This window comes from Diaporthe amygdali, assembly GCF_026229845.1.
Source record: "Diaporthe amygdali strain CAA958 chromosome Unknown NODE_50_length_292117_cov_63_955086, whole genome shotgun sequence".
Classification (NCBI taxonomy): domain Eukaryota; kingdom Fungi; phylum Ascomycota; class Sordariomycetes; order Diaporthales; family Diaporthaceae; genus Diaporthe; species Diaporthe amygdali.
Window position 1 is genome coordinate 85,904 of NW_026517070.1, and position 18,248 is coordinate 104,151.

General features: G+C 50.4%; 8 protein-coding genes across 8 annotated transcripts; 6 read left to right on the plus strand and 2 right to left on the minus strand.

Annotated features, from left to right (window-relative positions):
• Positions 1–937: 937 nt before the first annotated feature.
• J7T55_014655 (uncharacterized protein) lies at positions 938–2,068 on the plus strand (the record flags this gene model as incomplete). Its single annotated transcript, XM_053134963.1, has 1 exon — positions 938–2,068. The coding sequence occupies one exon, from the start codon at positions 938–940 to the stop codon at positions 2,066–2,068; it is 1,131 nt and encodes a 376-aa protein (XP_052987288.1).
• Positions 2,069–3,351: 1,283 nt separating this feature from the next.
• On the plus strand, positions 3,352–4,992 carry J7T55_014656 (uncharacterized protein; the record flags this gene model as incomplete). The annotated part of the gene is made up of 1 exon (XM_053134964.1): positions 3,352–4,992. The coding sequence occupies one exon, from the start codon at positions 3,352–3,354 to the stop codon at positions 4,990–4,992; it is 1,641 nt and encodes a 546-aa protein (XP_052987289.1).
• A 460-nt stretch (positions 4,993–5,452) lies between these two features.
• J7T55_014657 (uncharacterized protein) lies at positions 5,453–6,218 on the minus strand (the record flags this gene model as incomplete). The annotated part of the gene is made up of 3 exons (XM_053134965.1): positions 5,453–5,518; positions 5,635–5,708; positions 5,792–6,218. The coding sequence occupies 3 exons, from the start codon at positions 6,216–6,218 to the stop codon at positions 5,453–5,455; spliced, it is 567 nt and encodes a 188-aa protein (XP_052987290.1).
• Positions 6,219–7,192: 974 nt separating this feature from the next.
• J7T55_014658 (NAD(P)-binding protein) lies at positions 7,193–8,255 on the minus strand (the record flags this gene model as incomplete). The annotated part of the gene is made up of 3 exons (XM_053134966.1): positions 7,193–7,353; positions 7,965–7,986; positions 8,058–8,255. 3 exons carry the CDS (start codon positions 8,253–8,255, stop codon positions 7,193–7,195), a joined length of 381 nt encoding a protein of 126 aa, XP_052987291.1.
• Positions 8,256–10,423: 2,168 nt separating this feature from the next.
• Positions 10,424–12,457, plus strand: J7T55_014659 (uncharacterized protein; the record flags this gene model as incomplete). The annotated part of the gene is made up of 3 exons (XM_053134967.1): positions 10,424–11,675; positions 11,738–12,328; positions 12,411–12,457. The coding sequence occupies 3 exons, from the start codon at positions 10,424–10,426 to the stop codon at positions 12,455–12,457; spliced, it is 1,890 nt and encodes a 629-aa protein (XP_052987292.1).
• Positions 12,458–13,327: 870 nt separating this feature from the next.
• On the plus strand, positions 13,328–13,981 carry J7T55_014660 (uncharacterized protein; the record flags this gene model as incomplete). Its single annotated transcript, XM_053134968.1, has 1 exon — positions 13,328–13,981. One exon carries the CDS (start codon positions 13,328–13,330, stop codon positions 13,979–13,981), a length of 654 nt encoding a protein of 217 aa, XP_052987293.1.
• A 483-nt stretch (positions 13,982–14,464) lies between these two features.
• On the plus strand, positions 14,465–15,613 carry J7T55_014661 (uncharacterized protein; the record flags this gene model as incomplete). Its single annotated transcript, XM_053134969.1, has 1 exon — positions 14,465–15,613. The coding sequence occupies one exon, from the start codon at positions 14,465–14,467 to the stop codon at positions 15,611–15,613; it is 1,149 nt and encodes a 382-aa protein (XP_052987294.1).
• A 1,112-nt stretch (positions 15,614–16,725) lies between these two features.
• Positions 16,726–18,248, plus strand: J7T55_014662 (Cytochrome b2; the record flags this gene model as incomplete). The annotated part of the gene is made up of 5 exons (XM_053134970.1): positions 16,726–17,009; positions 17,108–17,633; positions 17,765–18,010; positions 18,074–18,133; positions 18,204–18,248. 5 exons carry the CDS (start codon positions 16,726–16,728, stop codon positions 18,246–18,248), a joined length of 1,161 nt encoding a protein of 386 aa, XP_052987295.1.

The following is an 18,248-nucleotide window of genomic DNA, read 5'->3' on the forward strand; positions in this document are numbered from 1 at the left end:
CGTAGAGCACAGTGCTCGAGACAGTTCTTTGGATGTTTTCAGACAATCTGGAACCGATATGCGCAGCTTCAGTGACTTCCCACTGATAATAAGGAGCCGCTGCAAATTCATACATAGGTATGCAAGGTGTCCGATGATTCCATGCATCCTTAGAGGCCTAGGACACAGTTGCTTCTTTAGATTGGCAAGTCACACATCAGATCAAAATCACCTACAATTTACAGCTAACGTGCTCTCCTCGTTTCTGGTATGAATGAGGCTCAAGGGGGAGACAGGGTCAAAAGATAGTTTTGCGTGATTAACTACAGCCTTAGCGGGGGTCGAAAACTTCGCGGACGAGACGATTGTAAGATCCGCTAAGGGCAACATAGTAGAATTCAACTACTACAAGAAAGTCAACCTGCCTTGGAAGAATCAACCTGCCAAGCAAGAATCAACCCACCAAGAATGAATCGATCCCACGAAGGAAGATTCAGCCCACGAAGAAAGAATCATATTACGAAGATTGAATCAAACTAACAAGACAGTGGAAGAGTCGGCTCAGATATTGACGACGTGTGGGGCTTGACTTTGGTTGCCTATTCATGAAACTGAGAGTACTGCAGTACCTTAGCCAGAGCCACGGTCTCACTTTTAGTGGAATCCTTCGCCTGGGCCATCGGTGGAAAGCCAGTTTGGGCCAATCCAGCCCCTGCTTCATTCCGGTTGAATAACATTCCTTCGGACTCAGCCACGACATACCGGGACGGACACGAGGTGCTTGCGCAGTTCTAGTGCATCTAGTTGCAGTGTCAGCGAACTGACCCAACGAGGTCGCGATCACCCAATCATCAATATAAATGGCCCATTTAGTTGCTCGAAAAATCATATGATCCAATACAATCTTTCGCACAATCAAGGGAGTATGAGAATTGACCTCGGAAATCGACCCGCCATCATGCACATTTACTCGATCACCTCTGCCTCGCTGGTTGTAGGAGCGTTGGCTTCCACCTATCAACTTCCACCAACACCTGGCCCATTTCCAGTAGGCACCGTTTCTCTTGAGCTAGTCGACGACTCGCGCATCGATCCGCTAGCACCAAGTCCCCAGAATCGAGAACTCATGATATCTTTATTTTATCCAACGAGCGTTACCGCAGTTCATGACAAAAACATTTCTTTTGCACCCGTATTCTCCCCCCAGACCGCGGAAATTTTCGACAATTATGCCGGTGTCCCTACAGGCACAGCGGCTTCCATCATCTCGCGGTCATACCTCAATGCCCCATTGGTGGACAGCGAGCTACCGATACTCATTTTCGGTCACGGATTGGGCGGTACACATCTCATCTATACGGCACAGGTAGAGAACCTGGCGAGTCAGGGGTGGATTGTTGCGGCGGTTGACCATACTTACGATGCCATCATCGTCGAGTTTCCGGACGGACGGCTCGTGCCGTCAAATGTTCCTGCTGATCCAGATCTTAATTACGTAGAGCTGGTGCTGGAAACTCGCGTTGCAGATGTCAAATTTGTTTTGGATTCGCTGAAGAATTCCACCACGCTCGGAAAGATCCCTGGACTTGAAAATTGCAACACCAAACTCAAGACCGACACTGCAGGCATCTTCGGCCACTCGCTCGGCGGAGCCACAGCTGCACAAGCCATGGCGAATTACAGCACCTTCACATGTGGGGCAAATTTTGACGGAAGCATGTTTGGACCTGTGGTCGACCTAGGTCTTGAAAAGCCCTTTGTGCAGATCGCGGCTCAGAACCACACTCGAGAAAATGACGAAACCTGGGCCGAATTTTGGGAGCATCTTGACAGCTTCAAGCGCCAATTTAATGTGAACGGAACGGTACACGTGTCTTTCTCGGACCTCACCATCTACCGTGATTTACTTGGGGACAAATTTCCCATGGAAGAAGCAGACCTGTATGGGTCAATTGCTGGAGAGAGACTCCTACAGATCGAAACTGACTTCATGGACGCGTTCTTTGGATTTTGTATGAAAGGCCAAGACGCAGGGAGACTTGACCAGTTGGTCGATTCCAAGTTTCCTGAAGTCTTTGTGGGCTCGTAGGAATGTTCACAGTGTGTGCACTCTAGACGGACACGAGGAGCGAGCATAGGTGCTTCCCGTTTCTATGCGTTTATTTCCTTTGATACCGTTGACTCTCGGACAAAGGAGGAGGTTCAATGTAGCAGAAACAAATGGGAAATATACTTGGACAAGAGGCTACCGAGCTCTGAGCTCCTTTTAGACCAATTGCAACGAGCTAGTATCTGGAAATCGCTGGTTTGATGAGCGCGTTGTCAAAGAAAACCCCTGTCTCATATCAATTGAAGCAGTGAAAGGTACAGACTTGCGTCCCGCGTAGGCGAGAACGACGGCAATCATTCTGTCGTTCGTTGCAAGATAAGTGCCTGGAACAATCTCAAAAGGATGAAGTTTGGTACAGATCTCGGCCCGATCGAACATATGCCCAGTGACTTGCCATGGGCCCTGCCGACGTAGGTGCCTCGAAATCCCGGTACTCCCTCTCGGTGCCGCGAAATCCCGGTACTCCCTCTCGGTGCCGGGCCGATGCGGGGTCAGAAGCCCGGGTCCACCTCCGCTTTCATCTTCCCATTATTGGTCGCCCTGGATAGACTCTCCTGGGGACGCACTTACAGTATATCTAGTAGAGTAGACATGTGTGCGCAACAGCATCCGCGAGTATCGGAGGTTTAGAGGAATTACTCTGGTTATCTGGAGCGGGTTTAGGTCAGTGATTTGTCTAGGCGTAGTCCACCGCGTCCTTCCATGTCAGAAACCACGGTACTATTTGAAGAATAGCCAGGAGCACACCAAGTAATATGGAGTAAGTTCCTGCTTGTATGTGTCCTATTTCAATGCCAGTTTCTGAGAAGCTATCCAGAGTAGATGCTAACGCATCTTGCACAACCGTGTCAGCTGCTTGAGTTGTTCCACTCGAAGTTTGTAGTTGCTTCTCAGTTGGAGTGGGTCCAACCTGAAAAGTCACCTTCTAATCCTAGTTAGCCAAAAGCTTTTCTCCTTCCTCTCAATGTAACCCTTTCCATGCAAATTATCTCGTATTGGCCTGACAATGCTGTAATACGGTTTATCCACCGTTAATGATCGTCAATGCATGTCTAGGTATTTCCACCTTCCTGATGGGATTCCATGTCGCAATCACGACTCAACTGCTTAGAAATAAACCGTGTAAAAGGAAAACTCTACTTGGTTTTCCTCATTATTGCTGTGTACCTTACCTCGTCGCCAACTGATCTGTCTGTCGCTCCAAACACATCAATTCCATTGCATTGTGCCGTAGATCTGCAGCGTCAGAGACGATAGCGACCATGCTATCGTTGGCATCCTTGTCACTTTTGGCAACCGCTGCGAGTGCTGCAGTTGGCGGAGCACGGCGATTTATCGACGCTGACGGGGAAGCTTCACTACGAGCTGCGAGCGCAGAACTGGCTCCGTCCTATCCAGCATACAACCTGTCTATTCCCATTGATCACTTCCAAAATTCCAGCCAATACGAGCCCCACAGCGATGGTACTTTCAATAATCGTTACTGGTTCGATGCCAGCCACTACAAGCCTGGCGGCCCTGTCATCCTTTTCGTTGCAGGCGAAGCATCAGGAGATTATCGTTTTCCACTTCTTGAGAAGGGTATCGTCTACCAACTTGCCTCGGCTCACGGCGGTATTGGTGTAATCTTGGAGCATCGTTTCTATGGAACTAGCTTCCCCTTTGAGGACATTACGGTTGAGGACGCAAGATTCCTGACGACAGAACAGTCGCTTGCCGATGCGGCATACTTCGCCAAGAACGTTGTCTTCCCTGGACTCGAAAATGAAAATCTCACATCCTCAGGCACTCCCTGGATCGTGTATGGAGTCTCCTACTCTGGCGGACAGTCGGCATTTCTCAGAAAGCTGTACCCGGACGTTTTCTGGGGCGGAATCTCGTCTTCAGGGGTGACTGAAGCCATCATCGATTACTGGCGATACTTTGAGCCTGTCCGACAATATGGACCAGCTGACTGCATTTGGACACAGCAGTTCATCACCGATGTCGTCGACAAAGTGTTCATCGATAGCAAAAATGAGACTCTAAAGGGTCAATTCAAGCTTTTCTTCAACTACGCCACAACTGCGTTGGACCAAAATTTCGTCAACAATCTCTACGAGGGTTTATATTCTTGGCAAAGTCGGAACTGGGACCCCACGATTGGTTCTGGTACCTTCAGCAATTGGTGTCGCCTCATCACAAGCTCCAAACTAGAATATCCTTCAACGGCCGCAGCTAACGCCTCGGCTGCTTCGATCCTGGAAGCCACAGGTTACGGCGGCAACGACACGCTAACTTTGCGCTTACTCAATTATGCTGGATACCTCAACCGATTCTCTCTTGCGGACGCGGGCCCCCTGGACGGATCTGCCTCCGCCTCCAGCTCGGCATCCTTGGCCACAGCTGTTCCTGCTGAGCAATTTGACTCATGGGGATATCAAACTTGCACGGAGTGGGGATATTGGGTCACAGGTTCTGGTTTCGACTTATCGCTCGGCAAGCCGTTGTTGTCAAGAATTCTGGATCTCGAGTATGAAAATTCGTACTGTGAATCTGAATTCGGCATTGTCACGCCACCCAACATCACAGCAATAAACAAATACGGCGGCTTCGACATCTCATACCCTCGCCTTGCCATAATCAACGGTCTCGCCGACGTGTGGCGCGAGGCAACCCCCGCCGCTGATGCAGCTCGTCCTCGCGAGTCCACAATTTCAGAACCGTGGATCGTGATTGATGATCCACCAGAAGATGTCTGGGATGGTCTTCGAGGTGCTGGCCACCATTGGGAAGCTAATGGAGTATTCGCAAACCAGACCCAGAAGCAGCAGCCCCCAACAGCCATTGCGGAGGCTCAAGCCGATATTGTTCAGTTTGTAGGAACCTGGATCGAGGAGTGGAGGAACGCCAAGAGAGGCTAAGAAGCCGGAGAGAACAGTTCAAGTTCCTTTCTCTTCAATAATACAATCATTTATTTAAGCTGTTTGCCAATAGGTGAAAAATCTCGCGGCGTTCCTGTTTACGACATTCTATAGCAATGCTTAAGCAAGCGAAGATAGTTAGAAACAGATTATGGCCACAACACTTGAGGATTATAATTCCATGTTTTAAACATATTCAGAAGAACAAGCCCAGGTTTTTGAATCTTAGTAAAAACGACTGTTTGAATGGTTGGTAGTCTCAAGTGGAGCTTAAAAGAATCTGCATAAGGCTGTGTTGTTTTTCTTGCCTATATGCCAAGTCCTGCTAGTAGAGGGCTGTCAATCTTCCTGCCGACGAAGTCAAACCTTTCAAATAATGATGCTTAAGTTTGGGGCTCTCTCGTCATATATGCGAGTTTTGGAATCCTTCTTGCAGCATATTCCTCTCCGACATCAAACCTCATTTCTTCAATCTCAACAGAAAGGCCACATTGTTCATAACATCGTCGACCGATTGGTGTCCCCTCTACAACAGCCTAAACACTCGGGGTGTCAGCTACTTATTCAATACAAAAGAGTGGTATCACGACTTTAAGAAAACTTTGAGAGAGAAAATGGAAAGACGACAGAGTTGTTACGAACTTTGATATTCTGTTCATCCGCGGCTTTGGTGCCCCACTTGACAAGAGCTTTGCCTGCGCCTAGTCGCTGATACTCTGGATGAACACCTAGCAACTCGAGCACTGTTTCGAGATATTAATAAACCATGTCCTGTTTCGTGTCACTGGTTCCTACATACCGTAGACTCCTTTACCCTCAGAATCCTTGACAGCCTGGGTTCGTGGTATTACGTACTCCCTCCACAAGCGAGTCATAAATTCGCGGTCGTCTTTATCGGGCCACACCTCCTCAACGTTCTCTATCTTGGACAGCTCTGCAGGCGGGGCTTCCTTCATAAGCGTCCACACGGCGAGGCCGATGATGTGCTCTTGATCACCCTGGTCAGCTCGCATGACTGCTTTGAGAAAAGTAGAGTTCTCGGAGCTCTGCTGCCACGCTGCTAGGCGTTTCGAAGCCTGCGCTTGCCCGGACGGTGTATCGTGGTTGGGCAAGTAAATATCCACGAACGGCGCATCGTGGCCGAACGCTTTTGAGAGGACCTCGACGCAGGCGGGCATCTCTCCGTCGGCCACTACGGCAACGTCGACTTTGTTTACGTGCCCCATATTTTCAACTGACTTGTCAGGAACCCGAATTTATTTGATGTGCGTTGACCAGAGGTGATAGAACGAAGAGGACGGAGAGAGGCATGTGCGAAAGCGGGGTGCTGACAGTGTCTGCAGAAGGTGTAACGCTGACGGTGCCGCACAAAGCCCTGTCAGTCACGTATGAGGACCAAAAGACCAATCCAGATCCAGTTTCATCACTCAGATCCTAGACTAAAGTTTTGAATGGTGACTGGTTGTATGCGACAATTCCTGATGCATTTAGTGATTATAAGCCGGCACACTGACATAGCCCGCATGGTTACCCGGTCGCTGACGTCTTCTGGCTGTTGATTTAAGCTTAGAGTGTACCTGTCTTCAGCCTCTAATGCAATTTTGAGCCCCTCAGTGTGCGTGTTTTCAGAAATTGAAACAAGGTAGCCGTATATTAAGGCAGGGGTACATTAAACACCGACACTAGAAGCCATGACTGTTTCTGTTCTTATCTCCTGTCCAGAAGTAGATGGCTACTAGACACACTGCGCATCTCTCATTCCCCATCAAGACTTGATTATAAATCTATGTAACAACAATATCGGTCTATCTTTTACAAACTGCGTTCCTGACATAGGAGATAGAGTGCAGGCTCGCATCGACAAATTGTACGTGTAAGCAAAGTCATTGAAAGTCATCTAGCCGATGATGTTCTCGAAGTCAGGCAGCGTACGAAGTGCCTCCTTCAACCAGACCAGAGAAGGTGACGTGCTCGGTTGAATTCTAGTAGCCGTTGAGTGAGCTGCCGGCGATCTGGTACAGGCGGACTACGAACACGAGATACTGTCTCGGATTCTGGCGCAGCGTGGCTTCAAGAGGCCGGAATTAGTGCTAATGGCGACTTTATTCTACCGACGGTGTTCATATGGGGTGTAACACAGCGAGAGTACCCGAAGGGAGGAGGCACGCAGGAAGGTTTGCCCCAAACGGGGTGTACTGACTCAGCCAGGAGAGCGTGACCCAAGACACAGGTATGGCGGGACGGGACCATTATACACAGCCTCTGTGATCTCCTGAGAGGTGCCAATGCTGCACTGGGGGTTGAAGCTGGTGATGGTATTGAGTGACTCGTCGCTCTTGCTGCGGAAGAAGAGTTTGGTGCCTGTTGACACCCCGTATCGTCAATAATCCTTGTTGATAGCGCATATCATTCTGCTCGAACGAATTCTTCATTTTTCCTGGAGTGCACAAGTCGGCGAAGGAGAGAGGCGACTGTCAGTGTGCTGCGTAGCCTGCGAGTGTAGCAAGCAGCCCACAGTCAGGCCATGCTATGCCACACCAAGTCGCAAACGGTTTAAAAATTGTTTACAGGAGTGAGAAAGTAGAATGATCCTGCTTCCGATCGTAATTCATTCAAGGTCGGTCTCGATGGTCTGTTTCAGGTCTTTCGTGGGAAAGACGCCCGCTTCAAGCATTAGCACTTAGAAGTAGGCGTGGACTGTCTGCTTGACAAGCAACTGCGCCGCATTCACTGCTTTAGCATTGGCAGTCATGAGACATCCGTCACCCGCGAGGCCTAGTCGTCAAAGGGATAGTCAATGACCACAGTGGCACGTGGGCACGTGAGCACGATGGCTGACATCTTGCCTACACCCTCATCGCCGCTTGCGATACGGCTTGGGCAAGGGAGGTGAAAGAACAAGCGGAGGAGGAAACGGCAGTCATGATGGATTTGATGGCGTAAGATCGTGTAACTAAAACAGAAATTGACACTTGATATGGTAGAGCAGAGTTGCTTCATTTGATGAGGCGTGAGACTCCGAACAAAGGTTGCCTCATTGGCTATGATTGCGAGCGTTGACTCACTTGCAGCTTCAGATGACCCGACTTGGAAAGGAAACAAGGATTGGAGTGCCCAAACACGAACAGGGGCTCAACTTGCACTGCAATTGGGTCTTTGATGTCCGGATGTCCTTTTGGAAACTGGTAAGCCTCAGCCACAGAGGCAAGATAACTCCGGGACCGCAATAGGCAATTGTCCTGTACTCCGACCGCGACGGACATTGTGAAACAGGCAGCCAATTTGTATGTGTATTTTGCCGCATACGCCATGCGTGTGCATACGCATTATGTCCGCGTGTGCCCGTCACTTCCCGCCTTGTGCGACGTGACTTTAGCTTGAAAAACTTCAAATGCCAATGAGCTTTGTTCCTGAAATGCTCCTGTCATCGACGTCTTTTTCGGTGTGGGCTGAGCCGAGCACACACCCCTCGTAAATCTCGAATGATTCCGGATCCGTGCTGACAAAGGAAACCAGGTTTCGAGACCGTACTCGATTAATTGGCTGATTTGAACTCCGAATCCTTGATCACCAACTACTCGCTTGCGAATATCTTCCGAAGGCTTCAATTTGAAATGGCTGCCTCCTCATTCCAAGTTGTGTTCCTTCTAATCAGGCAGTGTCACCATTGGACGTCTGTTATTTCGGGGAGGAGCTAAATCACGCGGTGTGTCTACCTGCCAAAGTCATTACGCCTTATTCATGAAAGAGGACCCACATGGTCACTTGAACCTAGCGAACATGGCGACACAGCTTATACATTTAACAAATGTATAGGGGCGGAGGAGCTTGCATCTCGGTTTTTGGTAGCATGTAAAGTGATTCCACTTTTGTTGAGACCTGGACCATTGCAGCAACGTTGTTCGCACGCAATGTTAAGCTTTTTTCGCTATCGTTCCATGTTGTCCAGCTTATTCGGCATTTAGGCTGCCGTGGAACATATCTTGACTTGAAAATTCATTTCTGAGTCTTGATTTAGACTTACCTAACTTGATGCTGGTAGACATCCTTGGGGGCTATGAGAGGCACACCCAACACTTTGAAGCATGGCCACTTGAGACAAGGTGGCTTGATAGGCTTTTCGTCAACCCTACAGCATGTGCAAATGCCTCGAGCTTTCCGGATTGGTCATCGAAGGCAGATTCCTCGCCGCCACATTCCACATTATTGTGATCACGATCTGAATCTGGTTTGTACCGGCCGGCTGTAAAGCTAAGCTGTCCTGCGGAGGTGTCCTTCTTTCTCACGTTTTAAACGTCTTTATAGAGACATGAGTCCGAAATTACATATTCTCAAGCTAAGAGCATGTTTGAAGACGCTTGGTACACATGGCACACGTGCTTTTCAGCAGGCTTCCAGAAAGGAAGCCAATAAGGATCTTGACCAGCGCAGACTGCTCTCAGCCTGCTAATGATCGTCGTCAAGGCCAGCTGAGGCAGCACAAAGTGTGAGAGCCTAAAAGAACCCGGAGTGTTGGAATCCCACGTGGGCTATGAACTCCTTGTTCCTGGGCAAAGGATCTGACTGGATGCTGCGGCCAGTCGGCCCTCCCGGGGCGCGCTTAGATAGTCGGGCAACTATCAGCCTCAGCCCTACAGAAGCTACTACGCGTTTGATTACTATTTACTTTCCATTCGTTTCCCTTAGTACAAGATGCGGCTACTAGTGCACTGCGTCAGGCAGACTAGCAATCTGAATTATTGCGGTTCAAATTGGGGCGACCATCTGGGACACAGCCAGCATAGTTTGTCGCTGGTCATATTCCTAGGGCGTCACAGCTCTTTGCTTATTTCCACGCTTTAACAGAGCATGAACTCGAAATCGCATGCTGATGGTTCACTCTTTTGGGGAAAGTAGCTCTTGAGGATCATGGCACCCCTACGGGCGGTCTAGTAGATACTGGAAAGGATGAAGTGGCGTCTACATGGCTTAGATGAAGGGTTCGTCGGGGTCCTGGCCGCCCGCACGGGTCCGCACGGGTGGTCAACAAGATGGTGGGAGAAAAGAATGGGATGGATCGCTGTCAGCTGATGAGAAGCCCGCCAAGCTCACTGCCCATGGAGAGAAACAATCCCATTCATGAACTCTTTGGGTTTGGTTAGGCATGGCGCAAGTCGCTGTGAAAAAGGCCACAGCATCGCCGTGGCTAACCTTCGCTCGTCACGAGGGTGTCTACGGAGAATCACACCTTGCGAAGGAAGGGAAGTAGAAAGGGGGCGGAGGGAAGTCCCTGCACCTCACGAAGGCAGCTCCTCGAGAACATGTATATAGAGGGCGTCTGCCGTCGACATCTAGAACCATTGAAATTTTTCATCCCCATGTTCACTTACATCTAGCGAACCGAATCCACCATCACACTCTCTACTCCATTTTCAAACTCTTGTTATCAAAAATGCATTCCTTTCAGCTCTCAGCAATAGCAGCAGCTATGCTGGCTGGCCTCCTTGTGCAGGCTGTTCCTAAACCCCCTGCGCAGAATTCCTCGAGGCCCGACTCTAGCCTCCCGAGCTCAAGTTTTGGTATTCCCGGCCAGGACTACGAATTCGACTATATCATCGTGGGCGGCGGCCAAGCTGGTCTCGCGGTGGCAAGTCGACTAGCTGAGAATAGGTCCCTGAGCGTGGGCGTGATCGAAGCCGGCAGCTTCTACGAGATCACCAACGGCAATCTTAGTGTGATCCCGTCCAACGGTGCCTGGTTCAGCGGCAAAGATCTCGAGCATAACTGGCAGCCGGGTGCTGATTGGGGCCTCGTGACCGAGCCTCAGGAGGCGCTACTCAACGTGCGTGCTCATTATCCACGAGGCCGTATGCTGGGAGGATGCAGTGCGCGCAACTACATGACCTACCACCTTCCCACTCGTGGATCCATTGACCAGATGGCCGAAGCGACCGACTCGGAAGCCTATAAATTCGACAATTTTTTCCCATACTTCACCAAAAGCCAGAATTTTACACCCCCGGTTGGCGGTACTTGGGACCGGTTTGCGAACTCAACACCTGAATATGATTCGGCGAAACTTGGTACTGACGGCCCCCTGTCAGTGCTATACCCCAAGTACGCACATCCTTTCGCTAGCTGGGCGGCCAAGGGACTCGAGGCAATCGGGCTGAAGTCCCAGAGTGGAATGGAAAGTGGCGAATTGTCAGGAGCATTCTCCTACACTCTCATGACAATTCGTCCCGACGACAACACCCGTGACTCATCCGAGACAGCCTTCCTGCGGCCACACCTGAACGTGCACGGCCCCAATCTGATTACTTTTGTGTCCACGATGGCCAAGCGCGTGTTGTTCGATGAGAGCCGACGGGCCACTGGCGTGCTGGTCGACACGCAAGGTCTTCAGTACAAAATTCGCGCGCGCAGGGAGGTGATTGTTTCTGCCGGTGCCTTCCACAGCCCACAGCTTCTGATGGTGTCTGGTATCGGGCCCAAGGCTGCATTGGAGGCGCAGGGAATCGAGGTGATCCAGGACAGCCCTGGTGTGGGCCAGAACATGAAAGACCACGTCCTTTTCGGTAGCACTTACAGAGTCAACGTCCCCACTGGTTCTGCCTTTCGCAACCCTGAGAAGCGGGCCCTATATGAGGAGCAGTACGCACATGGCCAGGGTCCCATGACCAACACGGGTTTCGATATTCTTGGTAAGAGACCGGTGCCATCAGGTTGAATGGTTTGTGCAGGGCATTCACTAATCTGTTTCCAGGCTGGGAGCGTCTCCCCCGAAACAGCCTCACCAACTCCACTATTTCGCTGCTGGACTCGACCTTCTCGGCCGACTGGCCTGAGGTCGAGTATCTTCCCAACGGCGGCTACTTCGGCAACGCGACCAACTTCCAGACCAACCAGCCCAATGACGAATATCAGTACGCATCTATCATCGCCGGCCTAGTTGCCACACTGTCGACCGGGAACGTCACAATTAAGTCCAACGATATGGCAGACGCGCCCATCATCAATCCCAACTGGCTCAGCCACCCTGCCGACAAGGAGGTCGCCATCGCGGCTTTCAAGCGCACGCGCGATGTCTGGGCATCGCCGGCTATGCAACCTCTACTGGTCGGTGAGGAGTACTTCCCGGGTTCCTCCTTATCAACCGACGAAGACATCTGGCGCCACATCCAGGCCAGCTTTTCCACCATCTTTCACCCCGCCTGCACTTGTCGTATGGGACCCGAGGGCGACAGTATGGCCGTGCTTGATGCTGAGGCCAGGGTGCGCGGTGTCGTGGGCCTCCGCGTTGTGGACGCCTCGAGCTTGCCCATCCTGCCTCCTGGCCATCCAATGTCTGTTATCTGTAAGTCTCTCGGCCTATTTCCACCAGCCCTGCTAGACCAAATTTGCTGCTGTAGCTATTGCTAACCGCGGTCGAGAAACAGATGCCCTCGCGGAGAAGATCGTTGGCGACATTTTGAATGGCAATTAAGCTACACTACAAGCTCTTTATTTTTAAGTATACGAAGGCGTCTTATCGACCAATTTTTACATTTCATTTATTTAGAAAACTTGTTTTTAAGGATACTATTTGGATTTAGATTTTCTGGTACGGGATCGCGAGATCTCATGGTTCGCTGGTTTAGGAAAGTGACAAGGCTCAACTCTGTTATAATCAGCCACTCACTTACTTACCTTGCAGTGGCTGCAGCGAACGGATTTCATTTTTTGTGTCTAGCTCTCAAATGTTTATCAAAGACGAATTTGTACATATTAACGAAGCAATCTACTTTTCTGCAGTCAACTCCATACTTACCAGCAAAGCTTGACTTCCTTTTGTGGTTCAACCAAATTATCTTGTTTCTGTTTTCCTTAGCCAAAGCTTAGGGTGCATGATGTAATACTCATTTACGTTTGAGCTGTATTTCTACCCGGGCATGGCAGATCAAGGTCATGTCTATGTTGATTTTGAAGATATTTATCCATGAATGTGCACTCGCAGAGCCGTGCCTTCACCCATGCCTTTTCCTCTTTGACCAACCGAGGTTGATCAAAGATATTTGAACAATTTTCTTTGTACAAAGACGCTTTTATGGCACGGCTGGCTATGTGCCTATTGAGACAACGGCATTGGAAATGAAAATTTAACACCTTCCAGCCGCAACACTGGCGTTTCCCAGGACTTATTCGGCTTGTCTACATATGATTCTAGAAGCACTTCATGTATACTCTGGTCTCTCACTTCCTTCATGATAGACACGTTTGACTTTCATCGCATCGCCCTATCTTCTCGGTATTCCCACATTGACCCCAGTGTCCCAACAAGAACAACAAGTCCAAGAAGCTTACCATTCAATCCACTATGCCCGAAATCCATCAACATCAGGAGCCACCAGGCAGTTCAGTCCAAGGCTTCGAAATGGGTTGCATCGAGTCTCAAGTTATGTTTCACCTAAATCTCGCCCACTCCGCAGCAGAAGCAGCCAGAGACCAAGACTCGCCCTCCATCTTCGCACAGTGCCTGTCGCATGCGAAAGCCGCCCGCAGTCTCGCAAGAAAGGCCCAACGTCACGACCTCCAAGAGAAAACGCAGCTAGCCACTGTCGATTTCCTGGAGATGGTAGGTCGGAGGCGGGAAGCCATGGAGGCTCGGATCGTTGCCGCCGCCATGGCAGAGAAAATGGAGCTTGAGCTCGCTCCGCAGTCTGATACGAAGGAAGGTGGCGCACGGCTGGTCTCTGTAGGTGGTATTCCCATCGATGAAGTCATTCAACTATTGGGGGATGACCAGCATGACAGTCATCCATCATCTTTCAGTCGGAGGCAGGCTTCCGCTGCAGCAGGAGTCGTCAGGCCCGATCAAGCCTACGCGGCGGCTGCTTATGAAATTCAGAAGCAAGAACTGCTTCCAAAGATCGCCTTTGAAGGTCATCAGATCAGGGACCTCCAGGGGAGATTGGCCACCGTCGTGACCGATGCGCCGAAGTTGCGGCGCAAACCTAGGTTTGAAAACTAACTGAGGTCTTTGTGTGTCTCGGAGAATGATGTGAGGCGCTCAAATCAAAGATTATCTAGTGTTCTGTTCTACCGGCATGTTTCAATAATGGCTACGTGAACGTTCGCATTTTTCTGACATCAAAACTAGGCACCATGTGCACAGCTCAATCTGTAATCTATCATTTTCGAGCAGCATTGCAACTTCTTGCTCCTTGGTTCTGTAGCATTTTGTGGCAGTGTGAAACATACTCGGCTTTGTTAGCCCACATCGCCGCATTGGGTCAACATCTGAGTTTTCCGGCAAAGATACGCCGTCGCATAGTCTTTGTTCACGAAAACATGCCTATATTCAACTGAAACGCTGCTTGCATTCGGAATTGTGAGATTCCTTATTATAAGCCACGTCATATACCCTCAATGCCCCTTGTGACACAGCTGCAGCACCTTGCCTACCAAATCATTGAGTCATTTGATACTCGCAGCGTATCTATTAATTTTGAACATGGCAAAAGATAAGAGAAGTCGATCGCGAAAGCCATCTGGCAAGCTCGAGTCTGCCTCCAGAGCAGTGTCAACGGATTCAGCCATCCAAGATTCCTCACCTTCTCCCTCTTCTACACCTGCCACTGAGGCTTCGAGCGAGCAGGCGCAGGTCGATCCGACAGATGGTAACGAGGAACCCTCGCACATCAACCTGGCGGATGAGCTCGAGGCCGCAGGCTTGGACAGCTCCGATGAAGACAGCAAAGTATATGGGACGCAGGAAAGCCAACCTAGCTCAGCGCCTCACGTCGACAATGTATCCGAAGAAATCTCGGGATCCCAACGATCTGGAGTAGAAGGACAAAACGAAGAGCCTCGTGGTACTGGGCCAGGACAACAGCCCACTCAAAATAAGGAGGATGGCGAGGCTCCGGACTCAAATAGCGTGAGACCGGGGCGCTCTGAGGTAGAGTATCAAGAGGAACTGAGCAAAAGATTCGCCGCCGAAGAGACAGTTTCAAAGCTTCAAGCTGAGGCCGAGGCTGATCGAAAGAGGTATGAGGACGATGCAAAGGCTGAAAGGGCAGATTTTGAGCGAAGAATACGGAGGCTGCAGCAGGAGAAGGAAGGCGAAAAGTTAAAGTATGAGTCGAAGTTCGACGACAAAGACGGTAAGATTCAGGAATTCCAGGAGCAGATACAGAAGCATACCGACAATGTGCAGAAGTTAACTACTGCCCTGGAGGAGTGTCAGAAGTCGCTAGCCGGTGATGATGCCGGCGCCGGCGAGCACAGGGGTGACCGTGGGGATGAGAACGAGCAGTATACGCTGCGTGGAGCACTCCAGAGGGAGCTCGATGCATCCATGGGAGGCCTGCCGAGCCCCAGGAATGGTCTTAGGCCTGGAAGTGCCCGATTCCTCCTGGCTGAGCACGAGTACCTCCTGGACAAGAACAGCCAGTTGTACGAGGCGGTGCTCGCCACAGCCAATTACGCAGATGGGAGAGGTTCTTGGACCAGCGATGAGGACAAGCGGCTTGTCGACGCGTTCAGGGTTGCCGTGGCAGAAATGAATGAATTCTTAGAAAAGAATGTCGATAGGGCAGTGGATTGCGTTGTGGAATCCAAGAACGATTGGGCTCTGTCGGCGAAGGAAAACGGCTGGTGAGGTCAGTCGCTTCTCAAAGAGCGCCTCATCATTAGTATGCAAAGGCAGATACGAAACAATGGAATGAGAGGATTGGACCTTTTTTATTTTGATTCGCACAATCCGGCCAAACTGCGGCTGAAATCACGCCCGACATTTGTTTTGACGATCCGAACGATCAAGAGACCAAAGCTGTCTCAGTCAGTTGGGTTGCAGTGAAATATTAGCGCTTCTAATTGTCCCCATGCGATGTTCGGAAAGCAATGCTGTGTATTCCAGACAGAAGCCCATCACGGGTGTTCTTTCGCATACGTTGTATCCGGCCCTCCACTAACTACCCTTCGTAAGGGGAGGGGGTATCGTCAACGGCTTGCGAACGACTTATTTTAGGCTGCTTGTAAAGGATGAATAATTATTGACATATTCGTGGAAATAAATGCTGTAGTTGCAGAAGCAAGGCTTGATTGTTCATTTCTAAAGACAGCTGTGGGCGCAGAGAAACGAAAAAGGAGAAGGTCCCTGGCATATCGGCCTCGCAAGATGATTGACCATCGAGTGAATCTGTGTCTACGGCGAATATCTTTGAAAAGTTCATCTACAGAGTCCATTTTTCTCAACTCGGTATACGGTGGCCCAGCCGGTAAAGCCAAGTGACGCGGGCCCGGATCCTATTCAGTGCCTTTACTAAAAGACGAATAGTCTTAGATCACGAATGTACGCATCGAGTCGAGCAGGTCATACTGCAATTTGGCACCCCACCAGGAATTGTCGAATTGGATGGAGGAGGGATCCTACGATCAATAAGGTTAGCCAAGAAGTTATGGGGTAGCCAAGCTTTGATGGGTTACGCAAATAGTGCAGAGTTTAATAATATCAAGTTGCACGACAATGCTTCAAGAAATTACTCCACCAATGTATTCAAGATTTATCAGCATGAGCCCATATAGCTTGCAATTCTTCGCCTCAAATAGGGACACCAGACTAATATATAGTCCGTGAACTTGCTGCTTGGCAAAGGCCCTTGAAGATGATTTGCTCGGCCATCTAGTCGTTTCTACAGAAGACTTCGTTCAATCCGTTTCTGAATTTGTAATGCATTAGGGGCTCTCTACATCCTTGGAAACTCACTCAGCATGCGCTATTCATATTTTCTCAACACCTCATTTGCGGCTGTCGTAGCCGCCGTCCGGCCTTTTGTCGACTTTCCTGATTCAGGTGCGGACTTTTTCTGGTCCGACCTGGCAGATGGCGAGTTGCCAGCACTGGACGACATTTGGGGCCTCAATGACTTCCAGTGGGCCGCCAGACATGTCATGAACCTGACGACCTATCAATTCTTTACGGCCGGTGCTGCGGGCGAGTGGTCGTATCGGAACAACCTCGAGGCATTTGGGCGTGTGAAGATGCGACCCCGTGTGTGAGAGCCCCATTCTTGCAAAAGCCTAATCCACACCGATTTCTTAAGACTCTGATTGACACCACGTGTGATACTTCTACTGATATGATGACTGGCAGCGTCAGAGGCGTCAGGACCCCCAACGAGACGCTAGGCACCAGCATCCTAGGCCATAATTTCTCAGCGCCCTTCTACATCACCGCATGCGGACGCGCGCAGCTGACACACCCGGATGCAGAGCTCGGCCTGCTACGCGGCGCCGCCCGTGCAGGCATCCTCTACATCGGTGCGGCGAGCACCAACTGGGAGAGCGTCGACGCGAACAGAACCGAGGGCCAGGTCACGTTCCAACAGTGGTACATGAGCAGCAACCTCACCAAGGTGCAGGCGGACTTTGATCGTGCCAAGGCGGCTGGATCGTCGGCAATCGCGCTGACGGTTGACTCACCCGCGATTTCGAACCGCATCCGATCTTGGAGATGGGGGCTTAATGACCGGGACTCGGCGACTGCCTTCTTGGACTGGGACACTTATGCGACCTTCACCAATATGACTGACCTCCCCATCATATTGAAGGGTGTCCAGACGGTTGAGGATGTTAGAGAGGCCGCAGCGCACGGTGTGCCCGCAGTCATCCTATCAAACGTAGGTATCTTGTGTCATAGCACTCGAACTTGAACCTTTTCATTCCTGTTGACAAAGAGCTATATCCAGTCCTCCAATACAAAGGAGCCATTCCCTAAGCTTACAATATCTTTGCTGACTGGCAAATGCAGCACGGTGGTCGTGGAGTAGACACTGCGCCCTCGCCCCTCGAGGTCGCCCTAGAAATCTATGATGAAGAGCCCGAGCTCTTTGACCAGATAGAAGTCCTGGCCGAGGGTGGGATTCGCTACGGGACCGACGTCCTCAAGCTGTTGGCCCTCGGGGTCCGAGCCGTTGGCCTCGGACGGCCGTTCTACTTCGCAAACCAGTACTCTGAAGACGGTGTGGCAAGGGCTGCAGATCTTCTGAAGCATGAGGTGAGATGGACTGGATTCCCGAGACAACATGTGGAATGAATCAGTCTGCTTATGCTAGGACAGATTGCTCACGACGCGGCAAACATTGGTCTCTCGGACATTCATGATATAAATGCCTCATACGTAAGCTTGCCCCCTTTGCAGCGGCCGCAACGAGGTGTAATTCCAGCTGCTAAAATGACGGTCTTCACAGATCAAATTGGGCTTACCATTCACATACAACGGTTGGTACACCTAG